The following is a 21,949-nucleotide window of genomic DNA, read 5'->3' on the forward strand; positions in this document are numbered from 1 at the left end:
ATTAAAAAAGAAAACCAAAGATATTCAGACCATGGAAAGACCTTTCCATGTTCCTGGATGGGTAGAATTAACGAGGAAAATTACTAAACTACCAAAATTAATCTATATATTTAATACTCACAAGATTCTAATTCATACTTCACAGATCTAGAGAAAAGAATCCAATCTTTATGGGACTACAAAAGACCACAAACAGAAAAAGAAAACTCTAAGAAGAAAGAAGACAGCTGGAGATACACTGTAGAGCTGTAGTAACAGAACAGGGATCTGGAAGGAAGCAGACAAAAGCAATGGCCACCTTATTTTCAACCAAGGTGGCAAAAACGTACAGTGGAAAAGACAGCTATTCAACAAACAGCATTGACAAAACTGGATATCCACATGCAGAAGAAAAAAAAAGTGATCCTATCTTTTACCCTATCCAAAAGTCAACTGAAAATGGATCAAATATCTTAATTAAAAACATAAAACAGGAGGCTGGAGAGATGGCTCTTCCAGAGGTCCTGAGTTCAACAACCACATGGTGATGAGATCTGGTGCCCTCTTCTGGCGTGCAGACATGCATGGAGGCAGGATGTTGTATTCATAATAAGTAAATAAATAAATAAATAAATCTTTAAAAAAAAGTAAACTGCGAGAGAAAAACAGAATAAATGCTCAGCAAGAATGTTTAAAACAAAAACAAACAACAGCAAAAAATCTCCAATAGCACATTAACTAGCCCCAAAAATCCACAAATGGGATTACATGAAATTAAAGTTTTTACATAGCAATAAATAAACAAATAAAACTATTAGCAAAGCAAACAGAGAGCCCACAGAATGAGAAAACATCCTCACCAGCTATACAATAGAAGGAGATAACACCCATAATTTGCAAAGGACTGCCAATCAACAATCGGGCTACTAAAATAACACACTTCTCAAAAGAAAAATATAAATGATCAATAACTATTTTTAAAGAGGTTCAGCATCCCTCTTCAACAGGAAAATGAAAATTAAAAGCACTTTGAGATAACCCAATCTAGCCAAAATGGTTATTATCAAGAAATCTAACAACAAATGTTAGAGAGGATATGGGGAAAAGGGAACTCTTATTCACTGTTTGTGGGAGTGAAAAATAATAGTCACTATGAAAATAAATTTGGACATTCCTCAAAAAGTTAAAGATGGCAGCCGGGCGTTGGTGGTGCACACCTTTAATCCCAGCACTCGGGGGCGGAGGCAGGCGGATCTCTGTGAGTTCGAGGCCAGCTTGGTCTACAGAGCTAATTCCAGGACAGCCTCCAAAACAATACAGAGAAAGGCCGGGCGGTGGTGGCGCATGCCTTTAATCCCAGCACTCGGGAGGCAGAGGCAGTCGGATCTCTGTGAGTTCAAGGCCGGGCTGAACTGACAGCCTCCAAAACAATACAGAGAAACCCTGTCTCGTAAAAACAAAACAAAACAAAACAAAACAAAAAAAAAAAAAAACAATACAGAGAAACTCTGTCTCGAGTTCAGTATAGTATGTTTCTCATCAGTTTAATAACTGATGCGTCCTCGAACTGAGGACAATATACTAAATGAATCTTTGGAAAGGAAGATGAAATAGAAGCCTTCTCCATCCACTGCACACACTGACCAGTATCATACTATCTCTGAGAATAGAGTATCCCCTTCAAGGGGCATTAAAATTCTTGAACTGATAAAAACGGTGGGCTTGCAATTTATGGCTAACATTGTCCACTCACATTGTGTTAGAAAACACACACATACATACACACACACACTTGATTGTAAGAAAAATCTAAAAAGGGAATAAAAATGAAATTTGCAAGAAGATTAATGGATCTCATAAGTTTATTAAGCAAGATGACTCAAACTCAGATAGGAGAAACTACATGTTCTCTCTCATATGTAGATCCTAGCCTATAATGTACATGTGTAGATGCCCAAACCAGTATAAATGTGGGGGAAAACCTAAACATTTAGAAGACCTAAAGAGGGTAATATTAGATGATGAAGAAGAATGGAGAATAGGCAAAAGGACACATTAGCCAGTTGTGATAACATACACCTCTAATCCCAGTACTCAGAAAACAGAGGCAGACAGATCTATCAAAGTTTGAAGCCAGCCTGGTCTGCATAATGAGTTCCAGGCCAACCAGGGTTACAGAATGAAAATCTATCTCCAAAATAAAATGTCATGAAAGAAGATATAAGGCTTATTTTTTTATTTTCAACTGAAACACAATTTGGTAGACAATGTCACTTCAACTTTTTATGTATTGAAGTAGCAAGAACCATCTTTACATTCCAAAAGAATACATGTGTTAGTCTTTTGAGGCAGTGACTGTGAAAGTTGGGTTTTCCTTTGAATCCCATTGACCAGTAGTGCAACAGTAACTAGACACAATTAGTCAATGAATATATTTATTGAATTGACCCATTCAGAAAAAGTGATTTAAACAAATTATTGTGAGGGCAGGGGGTTTATGAACTCGATTTTTTTATTTCTCTCTTTCTTGTTAAAACTATATCAACGCCTTTAATCCCAGCACTCGGGAGGCAGAGGCAGGCGGATCTCTGTGAGTTCGAGGCTGGGCTGGACCAACAGCCTCGAAAACAATACAGAGAAACCCTGTCTCGTAAAAACCAAAAAAAAAAAAAGAAAACTATATCAAATATTCTGTTATAATTATTTAGTATATAAGTTATGATGCTATACTTGAACAGTGCTAAAGGGGGAGGTGGCTGGGCGATAGTGGCACATACCTTTAATCCCAGCACTTGGGAGGCAGAGGCAGGCGGATCTCTGTGAGCTCAAGGCCAACCTGGTTCCAGGACAGCCCCCAAAAGCCACAGAGAAACCCTGTCTTGAAAACCCAAAAAAAAAAAAAAAAAAAAAAAAGCCGGGTATTAGTGGCGTATGCCTTTAATCCCAGCACTCAAGAGGCAGAGGCAGGCGGATCTCTGAGTTCCAGGCCAGCCTGGTCTACAGAGCGAGTTTCAGGACAGCCTCCAAAACAATACAGAGAAACCCTGTCTCGAGGAAAAAAAAAAAAGTTCAGATAAAGTGCAACAGGTGGCAATGTGACAGCAAGAGCACTTGGAAGTCGAGCTCACAGTCAATGAAATGATGGTGGGCAATGAAAGGATTACCCATGCAAACACTGAAATGACGAAGATTTAAGACAATTAAATACAGTTAATAGTAAGCTAAAGCTAAACTTTTCAAATAAGATGGAGTAGCCCACAGATATTTAAACTGCAAGACTGATTCAACAGGCAGTATAGTATCACAGCACGGACAAAAAGTTGGAGGGAACCAGGCAAGATGATGCAAGTCTGTAATCCCAGCACTTATGAGCTAAGACAGAAGGACAGCATGGACTACACAGCAAGATCATGTCACAAAGAAAAAAACAAACAGGAGGAACAAAAGGGATAGTGAGAAGGCTCAAGGGTTACCAGTGCTGACTAGTCTTACAGAGGATGGGAGTTTGTCTCCCAATATCCACTACAGGCAGCTCACAACTGCATGTTACCCCAGGTCCTCTTCTGGCCTCTATGGACACAATACCTACAAGTATACCCAGACACATATATATGATTTAAATATATTTTTTTTAAAAAACAAAAACAAGAGTCAGGGTAAGTCTGACACCACTGATGACAATCAAGGATAGTACCTAGCCCACCTCGAGCTACAAAGTGCAGAGAAGACAGAAAACACCTCCCGCTGTTGAAAGCCCCTGGGAAAGGCTTCTTTCTCTATATCATGATCATAACGGTGACCAGGACAAAGATGGTACCTAACATCTAAATTGTTCTTATGTGCTAGCCACTATTCTAGGTGTTGTAAGCATAAACTTCTTGATGGCACTAAAAAAGAAGTATCATGCACACATAACTATAACTTATCTAGTCTTAATGGACAGAGAACCTGGCTCAGCTGAATAACAATGCAAGGGTTCCTTTGCTTTTCAGTATCCTTACTCACAGACCACTGGCCAAGTCCTTGAGTCCAGTAGCCATCTCAGGGTTCTGGGAGTCACAAACATACCCTTATTTGTTTTGATTTGCTGATTCAAATTCCTTCCTAACTGCTGCATTCACAAGATAACTGCATATGAGAGGTGGCCTCGCGTTGAACACTTCTGTTTTGAAGCTGAGTCAGAACACCTTACCAAATAGCTTCGTGTGTATTTCAGCTCACGGCATAGGTAAAAATAAAGGAAACTGCCATCACACATTTCTTTTTATAGAGGAACTTGATGCTTTCCCAAACAATTGAACTGAATCATGGCTGAGTCAAAATGCCATATGGCATTTAGCTGATGACTTGTCTGGGTTTTTTGTTGGGGGGGGCGCTATTTTGGTTTTTTGGATCACTCAAAGACTTACTGGCCACAGGCTCAGTAATGTTTAGGGAAATACATGTGTATGAGTGTACACAGACAGATTTATATTTTACTCCTGTGGTATGCTGACCTCTGAAAGACTTAATCTACTTGCTTTCTTCATGAAAGTTAGTCAATATATTTATGCAAACAACTCAGAATCCTAAGTCATTTACTATCCCTTGAAATCAGCCATCTGTCATAACTGAGGTTTCCTACATATTCCTAACTATTCTCTTCTGTGCTTTTATTTTACATATAATGGCTCAAGAAAAATCATAAAAATACCATCAAGGGCCGAGCGTTGGTGGCGCACGCCTTTAATCCCAGCACTCGGGAGGCAGAGGCAGGCGGATCTCTGTGAGTTCGAGGCCAGCCTGCTCTACAAAGTGAGTTCCAGGACAGCTTCCAAAGCTACAGAGAAACCCTGTCCCGAAAAACCAAAAAAAAAAAAAAAAAAAAAAACCATCAAATGCCCACTAAATGCTAGACATGAATGTAAGAATTAGGAATCCAGGTTTAAATAAGAATCCTGACTCTGAGGGGATAGCAGGTAAGTAAGTGCTTTAAATACTCTGATAGTCTTGAAAAGAGGCAAAAATACAGGACACAGGAGTTGAGACTGCAAAGACTTCCAATATTAGTTATTTCTATGCCACTATAACCAAATACCTAACAAAACAACCTGTAAGGTAGGATCTATTTTGACTCACAACTTCAAAAGAGTATATATACATACTCAGCTCCTGGTGACCTGGCCCTATAAGCTTGGGTGGAACACCCTGGTGGCAGAAGTATGTAGCAGAGAAGAATCTCATGACAGACAAGAAACCAAGAAAAGGAAACACATGAGCTAGCAACCAAGTCTTCAATACATGACTAGTGGTAGTCACTTCATACTCGAACCATAACAAAATGAGAACTGAAATGGTAAACAAATTATGAATGAACATTACAAGTATGTACATACAAAGAGATAAAGAAGGTTTATAAATTTAATGTCACAACACTTGTGCTATTTTGTTAATAACTGGAAGCAAGCCAAAAAGAGTTCATTTACTATATAAACTATAGTTGCCCCACAAAATTTGGCAAATTCCTTAATCTTCATTGTCAAATTGACTGGATCTGGAGTCATCCTAGGAGCCACACTTCCAGGGATGTCTATGAAAGTATCTCTGGAGAGGTTTAACTGAGGAAGACTTGATGCCCAAACTATAGAAGGGAAAGAGAGAGAGAGAGAGAGAGAGAGAGAGAGAGAGAGAGAGAGAGAGAGAGAGAGAGAGACAGAGACAGAGACAGAGACAGAGACAGAGAGAGAGAGAGAGAAGTCTAGCCAAGCACCAGCATTACCCCAACCCCCATATCCCCATTCCTCACTAAAATGTGAACAGTGCTTAGGGTTGTTTGAATGTAATTGGTTCCCATAAACTCATAGGGAGTGGTATTATTAGGAAGCATTGCTTTGTTGAAGTAGGCGTGGCCTTGTTAGAGGAAATGTGTCACCGTGGGGATGGACTTTGAGGTCTCCTATGCTCAAACTATGCCCAGTGTCAGTCTACTTCCTGTTGCCTTCGGATCAAGATGTAGAATTCTCAACTCCTTCTCCAACAGCATGTCTGTCTGCACACCACCATGCTTCCCACCATGATGATAATGGAATAAACCTCTGAAACCACACCAATTAACATGTTGTTCACAAAGAACATGCTCAACAAGACAAAATGGCTCACTACAGGATAGGAAGAGATCTTCATGAACCCTACATCTGACAAAGGGCTGCTCTCCAAAATATACAAAGAACTCAAGAGACTAGACATCAAACTACCAAATCATCCAATTAAAAAATGGGGTACAGATCTAAACAGAGGATCCTCAACAGAACAATTTCAAATGGTGGAAAGACACTTAAGGAAATGCTCAACATCCTTAGTCATCTGAGATTCTATCTTACACCGATCATAATGGTTAAGATCAAAAACACCAATGACAGCTTATGCTGTAGAGGATGTGGAGAAAGGGGAACACTCCTCCATTTCTGGTGGGAGTGTAAACTTGTACAGCCATTGTGAAAATCAGTATGGCAATTTCTCTGAAAATTAGGGATCAACCTACATCAACCTACCACTTTTTGGGCGTATACCTAAAGGAGGCACATTCACACCACAACTATGTTCAACTATGTTCATAGCAACATTATTCGTAATAGTCAGATCTTGGAAACAATCTGGGTGCCCCCTCAACTGAAGAATGGATAAAGAAAATGTAGTATATTTACACAATGAAGTACTACTCAGTGGTAAGAAACAGTAACATCCTAAAATGGATAGAACTAGAAAAAAAAAACCATCCTGAGTGAGGTAACCCAAAACCAGAAAGACAAATATAGTATGTACTCACTCATAAGTGGATACCAGACATAAAGCAAAAGATACCCAGCCTACAGTCTACAATCCCAGAGAAGCTACAACCTTCTTCCAGAAACAGATGGAAGCAGATGCAGAAATACACAACTAATCACTGGGCCACGCTCCTGAAGTACAATCAAAGTGAGGAAGGAGTGATATGAACAAAAGAGTAAAGACCATGATGGGGAAACCCACATAATCAGCTGACCCAAGGTAGATCACTGATTCTTGTCTGACAAATGGGGAACCTGCATAAGACCAAACTAGATTCCCTTAATATAGGTGACAATGGTTTGGCTGAGACAAAATATGAGGCCACTGGCAGTGGATCCAAAATCTAACCCTAATGCAGACTAACTTAGTGGAGCCCATTCTATATGGAGAGATACCTTGCTCAGCCTAGGCACAGGGATGTGGTGGTTGGAGAGGTGCCTTGGTCCTGCCTCAACAAGATGATGGGGCAGACTTAGTAGACTTCCTAGGGGAGGCCTTACCGTCTCCAAAGAGCAGATGGGAGTGGGGGGGAAAGGGAGGAGAGAAGGGAGAGGGAACTGGAATTGGAATGTAAAAAACAAATTAATTAAAAAAAAAAAAAAAAGAGTTGCTGTGGTCATGGTGTCTCTTCACAGCAATAGAAATGCTAAGACAACAGGTCCTACCACTATGCCTTCACACAATGGCAAACTATATTCAGTGAGTCAAAATCTTAAGTTGCTTTTTGTCAAGCATCTGGTCACATCAATGAGAAAAGCAACAATATAGGTAGTGAATAAATAACATGGCAACCTGAACAACTTTTCAGTGTTAAAAATAATTATTATTGACTAGCACTGTTAAGAAGTGATTTTTTCCCCTCAGTAAAGCCAATTGGCTTATCCTCAACGTTCTATTCAATTCAGTGTTCACTGAATATCAAAACAGTCTAGGCACCCTGTCAGGAGATGCCCCAAAGACAATGGTTCCTGCCCTCAAAAAGAGTGCTAGTCAGGAGGAACAGACTGGTAAGGAAAGGGTATTCTATTAAAATGAGCTGGCAAGGTGGGTAATGTAACAAACATGAAAACCCTGAGTTCAATCCCCAGGACCCCAATGGTGGAAAAGACTTGAAACACCCCCCCCCAAATAAAAGTGTAAAAAGAAAAAAGGACATTCCATTCTGAAATGGAGGGACAGTGAGAAGTTCACATTTTAACACCTCTCTCTTAGCAATTTAGTATGTTCAGTTATAAAAATGAAAAATGTATACCCTAACTTATAAATAAGATATACACTTTCACACACAGAAACTCAATGGGAACACTCTACTATAATCAAGTCTGAACCTAAAAAGCCAACATATCCACAAAGCAAAATCCTATAACTAAAGCCAGTCAAGGTGGCACACGCCTTTAATCCCAGCACTAGGGAGGCAGAGGCAGGCGGAGCTCTGTGAGTTCAAGGCCAGTCTGATCTACAGAGTGAGTTCCAGGACAAGGCTCCAAAACTACAGACTGGATGAAAAGGGTTAAACATTCCCTGCACATTGTGGTAATTAGAAACACTATGTGGTCAGAGCCAGGACATGAATCCTCTGCACATGAAGGATAAAAAGACCTGCAAACACTGTAGCCCACATGCAGGCTACATGGAAAGTAGAAACACATAGGGCGTCACAGAAAGGACCTAGTAGAAGATGTTGTCTGCCCAGTAACTAGATACATAGATCTCTAACCTATTACTGTCTAAATCACCAACACAGTACTGGTTTTTAAGCCAAGCTCACTGGATCAGGCACAAATAAATGTAAAACCTTCACAGAGGGAGAAGTGAGCACAGAAAGGAGACATGGACAACAGTTGTTGCTAAAGAAAAGGTCTTGAGGTAAAGGTTCACAGAGAAAAATCGCAACAAGAAAAACTGGTTGCTACCCTCATTATTCCCAATGACCCACGGACAGTGTGTCCTAACACTGTAACCCTAGGCAGTATTGAACTAAGCCCTAGGGCCCAAAAGAACATGTCATTCTGGCAAGATGGCTCAGAAGGTGAAAGCAATTGCAGTAAGGCCTGACCACTTAAACTCGATTCCTGAGACTTGCATAGCAGGAGAGAATGTAGGCCATAAGGTTTCCACACACAATAAACAAATAATGATGTACCTTCAAAAAAGAAAACTTCCAGGGGACTAAGGTGCAAAAATGGCAGTTACCACAACATAAAGAATATCAGCACTGGGCACCCTGAAAAGCCATAGTTTCTTCAAGATGAAGGATCTAGAACCCTGGGTCTCACTGGAAAGTCTCAGCACTTCCATGTCAAGTGATCCCATGAAAAGCAACTGAAAAGCAACCCCAGAGTAACAAAGGAAAGGTAACCAAGGGCTCAGACCCCTTAGCAACAGGGCTTATACACACTGCAGGCTGAACCCAGGGTAAATCCAGTATGGTGGATAGAGACAGATGAGCCTTACCCTGTGAAAGCCTCTGCAGCAGGACTATAGCCTGTTGCAACAGTGTTCCTACTAGAATTCTTAAATTTCACAGGCTGCTACCTTGAAGACTGACAGTGGACAGTCTCAGACCAGAGAAAACCTAAGCAGAAGAGCAGATTGTAACTCTTGCTAGGCCTCAACCCACACCTGGACCCGACCAGCCAATGTGACATCAGGATCAATTTTCAAACAATGACCAACAGGCTAATCAACTACTTAAGCCATGCATCTTCAGAAGGGTAAATTGGAGGTAGAGTCCACATGTTTCCTGGAGGATTAAGCCTCAGCTGCCCATCAAAGTTATCAGCCCCACATGGCATTCTTACATTAGTTGTCTTCTGAATTTTTTTCCCTAGATTTTCAGTCACAAATCAGTTGGCTCAGCTCAGCCTCTAGAAACATAAAGCAAGCACAGTCTGGCATAGAGAACATGTTCATGAAGCAAAACCCCCAAGCACCAGATTACTCACAATGTTAGCAAACAATGCCCAATCCTTCTACTGTTCTTAGAACAAATTTTACTATTTAATTTTTACTTTTTTATTTGTGTGTACAAACTAATGAGTGAGCGAGCCATGGCACACATGTGGAGGTCTGTATTGGCTACTTTTTCGACAACTTGACACAGGCTAGTCATTTTGGAAAAGATGGAACTTCAATTGAGAAAATGTTCCTGCAGACTGGCCTGTGGGCAAGTTTGTGGTACTTCCCTTCATGACAGACTTCGATTGAAACATGCAGGCTGAAAAGAAGCCCTTTCCTTTCCAGGTTGTTTTTGGTCATGGTGTTTACCATAGCAATAGAAACCTTAACTACGTTAAGGTCAAAGATGATTTTGAGGAGCAGTTCTCTTTCCACCTCATTTCTGAGTCAAGATCTTTCATTTCTGCAGTGTTGCTGATTGGCCCACAAGCTGCTTATCGGGTCTCCTGTCTCTGCCTCCCATCTCGCCACAGAAGTCCTAGAATGCTGGAATTACACACTTTCACCTGGATTCTGGGAATCTTGTCATCAGATTAGCATGGCAAGTGCTTTTACCCACCTAGCCACCTTGCCACCCAAAGTTTACTACTTCCATCTTTCCCCCACCGGTAGTAACACTTACGTTGTGAGTAGAAAAGGCCAGTGGTATTTGCTCAAAGTCTCTCAACCATGCTCAAATGAGTTCTTTTTGAAACTCCTGATACAACGAGAAATTAATTTACAGGCAGAAAACTGCAAAAAAACATCTATATATGGCACATGCCCTGGAAAGGTCCCTTACTCTTTCCCTGCTAATCCCAACCTCCTTTGACAGTCACTGTTCAGATGTGTATTATCACTAACAACTGGCTTGTGTACCAGTTGGTAAGAGTATATATGCTTTGTAATTGGCTGTCTCATTCAATGTTTCTGGAATTCTTCCATGTTGTTCTGTGTCAGTAGTTCGTCTTTTTAAAAAAAAAAAATAATAAAGTCTTTAACCTTATTTTATGTGCATGAAGGAAGCCAAAATGTTCAGCTGTCTCCTCTGTCCAAGACATATTATCTGGATTGTTTCTCTGAAACTCTACAAAATCAATATATGACCCTTTCACATACACTGTCTTTTCTAGCTAGCCCTGGTAAAGTTACATGTATGGGTGTTTTGCCTGTGTGTATGTCTATGTATACCATGCGTGTACCTACCTGATACCCATAGAGGCCAGAAGGGGACATCAAAATCCCTTTGCACTAGAGTTACAGATGACCATGAGCTACTATATGGGTTCTAGGAATCAAACCCTGGTCCTCTGGAGAAGCAGCAACTGCTCTTAACCACTGATCCATCTTCCCAGGCCCTCTCCAATTATCTGTCTTTCCTGAGCTGGGAGGCATCACCTTTATTGTGTGGATCTCTACTGCATTATCTTTACACAGCAATCCCCTAGCGATTTGATGAAAGGAATTATGTCACATTTGCTTTTGTAACTTCATCCCCCTGCAAAGTCTGTTTCGTAGTGCTCAATATATGGTCAATGACTAAGGTATAGGTCCTGGAAGGTATAGACAAGCCCAAGCATCAGATCAACCAACATTATTTCCCAGTAAGTATCACACTGATCAGCATCCTACCCACAAACCCAAGCAGCAGTGCCTTGGGGCCTTCAACAGATACACACCCTTCTACTGCGACTGCAGATGGGAAAGTACTCAACTCAGCATCCTTCCTTGTTGTTGTTGTAGTTGGGTTTGTTTATCTGTGTTTGGGATAGGGAGGGCGTCACAATGTTGACCAGGGTGGCATTGAACTCAGAGATCCACTTGTCTCTGCCTCCTGAATGCTGGGATTGAAGACCTGTGCCACTATGCCTGATTTATCTATCTATCTATCTATCTATCTATCTATCTATCTACCTACCTACCTACCTACCTACCTACCTATGTTGGTTGACTATCCATCCATCCATCCATCCATCCATGTTGGTCGACTGGTTTGTTTTGGTTTTTCAGTATAGGGTTTATTTATTCATTCATTTTGGTTTTTCAACACAGGGTTTCTGTGTATCCTTGGCTGTCCTGGAACTCATTCTAGAGACCAAGCTGGTCTCAACTCACAGAGATCCTCTGCCTCTGCCTCTGCCTCCCAAGTGCTGGGATTAAATCGATTACCTATTTTTTAAAAAGGAAAGTTCTAGTAACCACTGAACCTACCCAAGTCTATGTGCACTTTTCCACTCTGATCACTGCTCCTTGTCCACACTGGGATTGCAAGTTTTCTCCCCATAAGAGAGAACAAGAGTTCTGAGTCCTCTCACTCCAGTAACTAAGCACAGTACTTGGCACAGGGGAGACCATTACTGTTAAGAAAAAATACTAATGCTTGTTTACTGCTAGGTGCCAGGCATGGCCTAAGGATGAAACATACATAATCTCATTAAATCCTCACTGCCATTCCACTAAGGAGATACCCTCCAACATGGCTTGCATTAAACAGAAAGGGGAACTTCGCAGCACCAGCAATACTATAAAATCCAGCTGGACCTGACAGCCTCGCGTACTTCTGTTTCCACGTCTTACTCCGTCGCAGCATTGAAAACACGCACCCTATGTCCCATTTTTAAGGTTAGAAACGGAAGGGTCGCAGGCAACGCTGAACAGATGTCAAGAAGCCAGTCCGGATCTGCAGGCTCCAGGGCATCACCCTTTAACCCCGTGGTGGGAAGCAAGCCTGAACACGCCTCCCCCGGCCATCGCCCGCCCTCAGGGTCCCGCCTGAGGAGCCAAACCAACAGCCTCCTCACTGCCAACTTGGGGACCGGCGTTGCCACCGTCTTGCCCCCTCAGGGCCTGGGCAAAGCCTCGTCCCGAGCAGGCCTAGGCCCGCGCCCCAGAGCCACAACCTGCGCGTGAGCCGAGCCCGTCTCGCCCGCCGCCCAGCCCAGAGCCCCTCCATGGATCCTCTTCCCCCTAACCAGCAGCCCCTGCACAGTTACCGGTTACGGTGCTCCTTGAAGAGCGCCGTGAGGGCGCGCAGGGCCTCCAGGTCCTGGATGGGTGCTGGCACCATGACGCCCGACAGCCGGGAGGGTGGCATCCTGGGCGCCGCCATCTTGCCACTCACTCTTAGCCGAGCCTGACGAGGCGGAGAGAAGAGCAGAAGGGGAGACAGGCGACAGGAAAGGAGACAGAGACGCGATCTGCACGGCTCCGGCTTCCGCAGCCCGTGTCACCCAGATCCCGCGCAGCTGCGAGGCAGAGAGCGCGAGACTAGCCGGCTCGCCCCAGGCGGAGAGGACAACGCGGCGCTGCAGGGGAAGGGGGGCGAGGGCGGAAGTCCCGCCTGAGGGGAGGGGGCTCCGCGGAAGTCCTGCTCCTGCTTGGGGAAGGAGGGGGGGTCTTCGGGTCCTCAGTGTGGCGTCGGGGGCAGACGCCCCCCCAAAGGGCAGAATACTGGGCCGAAGGGGGCGGGGACGGGGTGGGCTAGGGACCAGAGAATGAGTGTGTTGTCAGGCGCAGGTGTTCACCCTGAGGAAGGGCCTCCAGAGGTGGGGCTCGCACGCAGAGGTTTCCCTCTAGGGAAGGGATACCAGGCATAAACTGAGCCCCCAGAATAATGTAAGCTGTCCCCTGAGGGGTCCTGGGAAGGAGGCTCCTTCTGAAGGGAGGAAAGGGGATACCGGCCAGAGGTGTCACCATGGGAGGGGATCTGGAAAGAAGACTTCCCCTCAGGGGATTTGTGGCTGGTCCTCCTCGTCCCATTGCAGAGAACCTGGACTAGAGACTCCCTCCAGAGAAGAGATGCTAGAGTGACGTGCTCCGCGGAGGGAGACCTGAAAGGGAAGTTCCCCCGTGGGGAAGGATGCTGGCTGCCTAGAGCCTGTAGAAGACGATCTTGGACAGAGGTTTCCCTCACGGGGAGAAGTGTCCCCTTGGGAAAGAACCAGGAAGGAGGCTCTTCCCACAGGAGAGGTTGCTGGGGAAAAAATGTGGCCATGAGAGGCGTATTCGTTTCTTGTTGCAGCCACAAAATACCTGACAAAAGCAACTTTTAAAAGAATAGGTTTATTTTAACTCACAGGTTGAAGGTACAAGCCAATATGGCGGGGACTCACGACACAAGTGCCGGAGGCAGCTGGTCACATAGCGTCCATAGCCAGGGGCTGACACCGATGGATGAACGCCGGTGCTCAACCGGCTTCCTCCTTTTTATACAGACCATGGGATTGTACCACCCACATTTGGGGCACTTAACCTAATTTATATAATTCCTTCACAAACATGGCCAGAGACTTGGTTTTTTTTTGTTTTGGGGAGTGTTTTTTGTTTTGTGTTTTTTTGTTGGTTGGTTGGTTGGTTGGTTTGGTTTTTTGTTTTATTTGTGATTCTAGAGCTTGTCAAATTGACCATTAATCAGCGCTGTCACAACAGGAGACCAGAGGAGGAGGCTCCCTCCAGGGGACAGGATACTTGCCAGATATATCCCCCTACTGGGGCTGACATTTGAGTATTTTCTAGTCGGGAGGTGGTGACACTTGCCTTTAATTCCAGCACTCGGGAGGCAGAGGCAGACAGAGCTCTGTGAGTTCGAGGTTAGCCTGGTATACAAAGTGAGTTCCAGGACAGCTAGGGCTACACAGAGAAAACCTGTCTCAAAATGCACACACACACATACAACACACACACACACACACACACACACACACACACACACACACACACAGTTACGATACAGAGATTGGACCTTGGCTGGTGAGTCCAAACCACGGCAGACCCACGCCATGCAGACAAAACTTACTTGGGAAGTTTTACTGGGGGAAGGGAAGAGAGGGGTGGGCAAAGACCTGCCTGTCTCTTCAGAGGAACAGCAGGAAAGAGAGTGGGAATAGGTGAAGCCTGTCTCTTAAATGGATGGACCTTTTGTGCCTGTGTATGGAACCAGGGTACTGCTTGCCATGCACAGGAGTGACTGACACACTCTGCCAGGTCCCGGATGCTAACACACACACACATACACACACACACACCAAACCATATCCCTGTAAGAGGCGACCTGGGGCAGAAGGCCGGGAGATACAAAGGAGGTCTCCCTAGGAAAAGATACTGCAGGGGCCTGAGGGGCAGGTTCCAGGCAAACCGTCCCCCTGAGAAGGTAGACTTAGATCCTCACGGGTCAATGTTTTAATCTGTGCTCCTCCCTCGGGTCCAGCAGCCTGTCACCAGTCTCAGACCCTGAAAGCTGGCTTCATTGTGCTTTCTTATCACCTACTGATAAAACTTGTCACTTGTCAAGTACTTAGAATAGCTCATCAGGGTTTTAAAACACAGAGAGCCAGCAAAATAGTTCATGCTGCCAATGCTGATAATCCTGGGACCACAGGACAGAAGAGGACCAACTTTGACTTCCATTCCTATACCCACATGCACACACACACACACACACACACACACACACACGTGAATAAAGAAAATCCACACACAATTAGAAGTTGTCTTAGTCACTGTTCTATTGCTGTGAAGACACATCTTGGCCAAGGAAACACTTACAAAAGAACCACTTAATCAGGGACTTGCTTACAGTTCCAGGGGTTAGTCCTTGGTCATCAGAGCAGAAAGCATGGAAGCAGGCAGACATGGTGCTGGAGAAGCAGCTGACAGCTATATCCTGATCCACAGGAAGGCAGAAGAGGGGGGTGGCATGGGACAGGTGTGGGGGGCAAATGACCAGGACACACACCTGGGACTGGCATGGGCTTTTGAAACATCAAAGCCCATCCCCCCAAGTGACACACTTTCCTAATCCTTCTAATCCTTTCAGGTAGGACCACTCCCTGGTGACTAAGCATTCAAATACATAAGCCCACAGGGGCCATTCTTATTCAAACCACTGAAGAAGTGAAAAGGCCCAATTTTCCAGCAGTAAAGCAAATAATGTGTTCTTCTAAAGGAAATGAAAGCATTTCGCCAGAATTAGCTGATGTTGGTAACCCATATATTTTCTTTCCACCACTCTCTACTGATTGTACTATAACGTACAGGAATGGTTGTCAAACCCTGTACTGGGAAGTAGACATACAAGATTGGCAAAAGATGTTCCAACCCTGAAGGAACTCACAGACTAGAGGGACAGAAACAGAAAAGCAAATGTACTGGAGCAAAAGGCTGTGATTGACAGCTCTCCCTACTACTATGTAACTATGACAACACTAACGGTCAAGTATCATATCTTTTCCACTTCACTGACTCCACATTCATCCCTTCCACAACTATCGCTGCATGACTTACTGGGTGCCAGATCTGAGATCGCCTGACAGGCAGGCTCAGGCCAATTCAGAGTGCTATTCCTGGGCTAACCAAGGCAAACCTGCCAATTTTTGTCTTGAGCTGTTGATAGTAAAACACACTTCTCCCATATGAAGGTCTTCACCCTTAGTTTCCTGTCTTCTATTGTGAAACAAAAACCACACTGAATCTTTCAGAAAATGTGTGTGTCCTGGCTAGTCCTACCCCCCCTACCCCCGCCCGGTCTTAGGTAGGGTTACTATTACTATTACTGTGATCAAATACCATGACCAAAAGCAGGTTGGAAAGGAAAAGGTTTATCTGGGTTACATCACTGTTCCTCACTGAAGCAAGTCAGGACAGGAACTCAAGTAGGGCAGGAACCTGGAGCTAAGAGCTGATGGCCATGGAGGGGTGCTGCTTACTGGCTTGTTCCCTATGGCTTGCTCAGCCTGCTGCCTCCTAGATCTCCAGGACTATCATCCCAGGGATGCCCCACCTACAATGGACTTCAGCCACTAATTAAAAAGTGCCCCCACAGACTTGCCTTCAGAGCAGTCTTCTCTCTGCTGGCTCTAGCTTGTATCAAATTGACATGAAGCTATCCACCACAGCCCCTCTATTTGCACTTTCTGGAATATTGCTATGGGCTGCTTATTTATTTCTTAGCTATATTCTAAATAAAAAAAACAACTCAATATTTCACTCTGTTCAAAACCACTGATGGATTTCCATTACGCTCAGATTTCTCTTTAATTGAAATTGCAGCTTCCTCCCCACATTCCGTTATGATGCTGTTCTCGCTTCTTCCTCCTCCCTGTTCTGCTTCAGCCATCTGGCCTCAGGAAAGTAGCCCTCTACCGCAGACCTGGGTACACGTTGTTGTACCTTTTGCATAGGACACCTCCCCACAGATACCTGCATCATAAACTTCCTCCAACTGTCTGCTCAGTGTCTTCTTTCCCGTCTCCCCCCACCCACACTGGCATTATCTTCACTTTGTTTTTTAAGGTTTTTTTAAAATTCATGTGTATGTGTGTGAGCTTCCAAGAGTGCATCATATATGTGCAAGAGCCTGAAGAGATCAGAAGAGGGCATCAGATACCCTGGAACCGGAGTTGCAGGGGTTATGAGCCACCACGTGGGTGCTGGGAACAGGCCCAGTCCTCTGAGAGCCGTCTCTCCAGTCTCAAAAGTAGGCTCTCACTATCTGCATCTGTGTTACTGGCATTTGAACCTAGGGCCTTGTACTTGATAGACCAGTGCTCACTGCTAAGCTACATGGCCACCCCCACCTCTAATTTATTTGAGGAACATCTAGCTCCCATGCTGTCTCAGCTAGTGGTAAACTACTGCACTCAAGCAACCCACCTCTGCCTCCCCGGTTGCCAGGTTTTCAAGCACCGCCAAGACATCTATCTCAAGTGATTCAATGAGCATCCTGGTCAATTTTCTTCCAACTGCAATACTTCAGGCAACCCCAAGACCCAGGAATTTTCTCTAATCACCTATTCTAGTTTGCTTTCTACTGCGGTGATAAATGCTACGACCAAGCACAACTTGAGGAGGAAAGGGTTTGTTTGGCTTCCGGGTTAGAGTTCATCATCAGGGAAGCCTGAGGCAAGAACAGGAGCAAAGGTCACGGAGGGGCGCTGCCCACTGGCTGGCTCCTCACAACTTTCTCACCTTGCTTTTCATTCTGGGGTTCACCTGCTCACAGCTGGGCATCACCCACAGTGGGCTGGGGCCTCCCACATCAATCATTAATCAAGAAAAGGTGGCACAGACTTCCTGACAGGCCAGTCCAATGGAGGCAGTTCCTCAGTTAAGGTTCCCTCTTCCTAGGTGATTCTAGCTTGTGTCAGTTTGACAAAAACATGTAGTCAACCCAATGCCTGATACATTCTGCATGGCAGAATTTACATACCGGTTTTGTTTATTATCACTTATCTATCTATATGCTTACTGCCAGAGAGCAAGCTCCAAAAGAGTAGAGATGCCTGCTTCTAATGTCACGTCACCAACCCAGCACCTAGAAAAATGCCCTATGTATGACGATGGATCAATAAATATTAATGAATGAAGAATAGTTTGTAATACATAACATTTTCAGAAAGGATCAAGGAAATGTTACACTCCAAGGAATACAAGGAACTGGGGAAGAAAGGAAAAGAGGAAGTAAAAGAAAAATATTTTTAAAAAGCAAAATGACATAGAAAAAATAGAATTGTGGGCAAGAAAAACAAAAGAAAGTTAAATTTGTCAAACAGCATGTGACATTGACTACCCAGAATCGATGGGGGGATCTCAGCCTTGACTGAACGGATGTGAGCAAGTTAATATTTCACTTGGCTCAATGGCATCTTTTGCTGTTATGCAACTGTTTGCCTTAGATAAACCAAATGGGGCAAGCCAACAGGTTGAGGTGTTATAGAAGAATTCAACCTCAGGCGTAACTTGTGACATATATTTATATCGGGAGCCCACCACACGAAAAAGAACCAAGAGCTTGAGTAATCAAGAAAAAGGGGGGGGTGGAGAAAAGGAAGGAAGGAAGGAAGAAGGAAGGAAGGAAGGAAGAAAGAAGGAAGGAGGGAAGGGAAGGAAGAAAGGAAGGAAGGAGGGAAGGAAGGAAGGAAGGAAGGAAGGAAGGAAGGAAGGAAGGGGGAAATCAGAGGCAAAAGGAATGAAGTATAAGGCAGATAGACTTGGACCAAATGCACACGGTTTTAGGCGAGGAAGAGAGAGGAAGTGGGTACTGGGAAGAAGGGAAGATCATCTTACACCCTACAGTCCACCATGGAGAGGAATCAAGGAAGAAACCTGGCGGCAGGAGCTGATACAGAGATCACAGACGGGAGCTGCTTACTGCCTTGCTTTCCCTGGCTTGTTCAGCCTGCTTTCTTATACAACCCAGACCCATGTGCCTAGGAATGGCACCACCCGCAGGCTACTGGGCCCTCCTGTATCGATCAACAGTCAAGGAAATACCCCACAGACAGGGCCACGGGCCAATTCTTCAATTGAGGGTCCCTCTTCCCGGGTGTGTCAGGTGACAAAGCTAATTGTGACATTTTAGTCCCCCTTCTGTCCTCTCACTAGAAGTTTTCATTGTGTATCAACATCTACGTGAGGCCTGTGTGCCATCAGGAAATGCCCTAGCCACCAGATACCTGTCTTCTTGCTCTTCCTGCCCTAATTTAGATTTGTTAACTTGACACAGCCTAGAGTCATCTGAGAGAAAAGCCTTGACTGAGGCGTTGCCTAGTTCAAATGGGCCTACACACACGTGAGGGGTGCTGGCTTGATTGTTGGTTCCTTTGAGAGGACCTACTCTGGGCAGGTGGTCCAGGGCTATGTAAGAAAGCTAAGCACAGATGTGCAAGCAAGCCAGCAAGCAATGATCAGCACTGTTTCAAGGGCTTGGCTCCAAAGCATTTCTCTACTCTAGGTATATGTAATAGACCCTTCATTTAGCTCTTCTGCATTGTAATAGTTTTGTTTCTTCTTGCTGGATAGTTTCTTCAGGCCCATCAACCAACTAATTACTCAAGGAACCTACACATAAATAAAAACTGAATAAATAAACCTTAAAAAAATAAAAGGGATAGAGGGAGTGGAGAGATGGCTCAATAGGTAGGAGCCCTGGCTGCTCTTCAACAGATCCTGATTCCAATCCCAGTTCACAGCCCTCTGTAGATCCAGGCCCAGGGGAACTGATGCCCTCTTCTGGCCTCTATTGGCACCACACACACGTGGCACACAGACATTCATGCAGGCAAAACACACATAAAACTAATACAATTTAATTAAAATCTTTTTTTAAAAAAAGCAGAAATTCTGGAACAGAGAGATGGGAGAACAGCACAGTAGGAATGTTCCAGATATGGTTAACAGAATGGAAGAAAGACCCTAGAAAGAGAATTAAGAGCCAGGTCTAGAAGCAATACTTAGCTCTAAACCACAGCTTCAGTGAGCACAGAGCAGAATGGGTGAAGTGAAACGAAATGTATTTATAGACACATCAGAGTGAAACTGCAGAGGACAACAAAGACAACCTGATAAGCCTCAGGAAACACACAGTTTCTTTTTAGGGGAGTGACAATTCGAGTAGGCTGCATTTAAAGCAGGAATACTAGAAACCAAAATATTGCGCTGAGATCTTCCATGTGCTATAAAATATAAATAACCACCAACAGACCCACGCAAAAGGAAATGGAGAGGAGTGAAGACAATCCCAGGGGGAGGAGGCCGCGGCAGAGTGAAGGAAGACCTCTGAGGATGCAGACCGTTCGCATCACAGAAAGGGACCAAGTGATAACTGATCAAACAAATCATGGTATGTCCATACAGTAGGATACCTACACAGCAATACAAAGAAAGAAGACATTAATACAATAAAGTGAGAGAATCTGAAAATTAATTATGCTGAACAAAATGACTCAAACAAGGAGGGACTGTGTACCGTGCAGTTTCACTGTATGACGATGCATTTGGTAAAATCCAACACAATTCAGCTCATTATATGAAGTTCTAGGGAAATTATAGCAAAAGGGTGAAACCGGAGTGAAAGAATAGGATGTGAAGGTCAAAGCAAGAATTGTGGTACAATCCGTAATCCAGCACTTAGGAGGCTGATTTAGGAGGGCAAAGCTATGGTCCAAAACAATGGGAAGGGCAGTATTTTAGAATCATGGAACTATTTTGCCACAATTGTGATAGTCAGCAATTGGGCATTTTGTCTTGAAAATGAATCAAACCATGCACTTTAAGAAGCAGAATCTACTCAACCGAGATAGAGAGAGAATCTGATTTTGCATAAATAATGAATAGTGAAAAAATCAACAACAAAAAGTATAGCTGGCCCTGATGTATAACTAATAGATCTGCATTCTTGCTGTGGACAGCTTCCAGACATTGACTAACAGACACTCCAAGCCTGGGATCCCCAAGTAAACAGAGATATGGGAAGCAGATCAACACTCACTGGCCTTTCTCTCTGGACTCATTTCCCAATTCACAGAAAGAAAGCTGCCACCAAAGACAGCAAGACAAACTGAGCAAGCCAAAGACCCAGGGTCACAGATGGCAAGCCCATGTGCCTGGGACTCCCAAAGGTAAGAGCTAAGCTGCTGGGAGACCCCAGAGGCCAAGAAGCTGTGTGAGTTTTAGGCTGAATATTGAATTGCACATGTACTGAGAACCCACGGGCCAGACAGAGATACCTGGGAGAAGCAGCCCCCTAAGCACCCCTTGAGCTCACACAGAATCAGATGCCAGACTTCTAAAGAGCTACAGTGAGAATAAATACAAGGGGATGCACCTCGAAAAACATTGTGGTAAGGGAAAGAAATCACACCAAAGACTATTTCTATGAAATCTCTAGAAAAGGAAAAACTATAAGAGCAAAAAAAAAAAATAGATCTGTATTTGCCTAGAGTTGGGAGCAGAAGCAGGGGCTAAACAAAAAGACACAGTCTACAAAAATAAACAAACACAAAAAGATCACAAACTTGGTTTTGTTTTCTGCTTTTTTTTTTTTTTTTTGGTTTTATGAGACAGGGTTTCTCTGTATTGTTTTGGAGGCTGTTGGTCCAGCCCGGCCTCGAACTCACAGAGATCTGCCTGCCTCTGCCTCCCGAGTGCTGGGATTAAAGGAATGCGCCACCACCACCCGGCTGTTTTCTGCTTCTTTAGACAGAGTCTCATGTAGCTCAGGGTGGTCCTAAACTATGAACCTTCCTGCCTTCTCCTTCTAAGTGAGTCAACCATGTCCAGTTTGAAAGTCATCAAACTTATCAAATGTGGTAGCATACACCTTTAATCCCAATGCTTGAGAGGTAGAGGCAAACAGATCTCTGAGTGTTTTAGGCCAGTGTAAGACCCTGTGTCAGAACACACACACACACACACACACACAGAGAGAGAGAGAGAGAGAGAGAGAGAG

At 44.1% G+C, this 21,949-nt stretch overlaps 1 protein-coding gene and 1 pseudogene across 1 annotated transcript in view; one reads left to right on the forward strand and one right to left on the reverse strand.

Annotated features, from left to right (window-relative positions):
* Window positions 1-13,040, reverse strand: part of Atxn10 (ataxin 10) — a 131,417-nt gene extending 118,377 nt beyond the window's left edge. The window contains exon 1 of the mRNA XM_040754032.1: window positions 12,717-13,040. Coding sequence (XP_040609966.1) covers window positions 12,717-12,832 — 116 coding nt within the window. The 5' untranslated portion in view covers window positions 12,833-13,040. The remainder of the gene's footprint in view (window positions 1-12,716) is intronic.
* LOC121143015 lies at window positions 1,484-1,659 on the forward strand (annotated as a pseudogene).
* Window positions 13,041-21,949: the final 8,909 nt, after the last annotated feature.

The sequence above is a fragment of the Mesocricetus auratus genome, unplaced genomic scaffold, assembly GCF_017639785.1.
Source record: "Mesocricetus auratus isolate SY011 unplaced genomic scaffold, BCM_Maur_2.0 Super-Scaffold_100010, whole genome shotgun sequence".
Classification (NCBI taxonomy): Eukaryota; Metazoa; Chordata; class Mammalia; order Rodentia; family Cricetidae; genus Mesocricetus; species Mesocricetus auratus.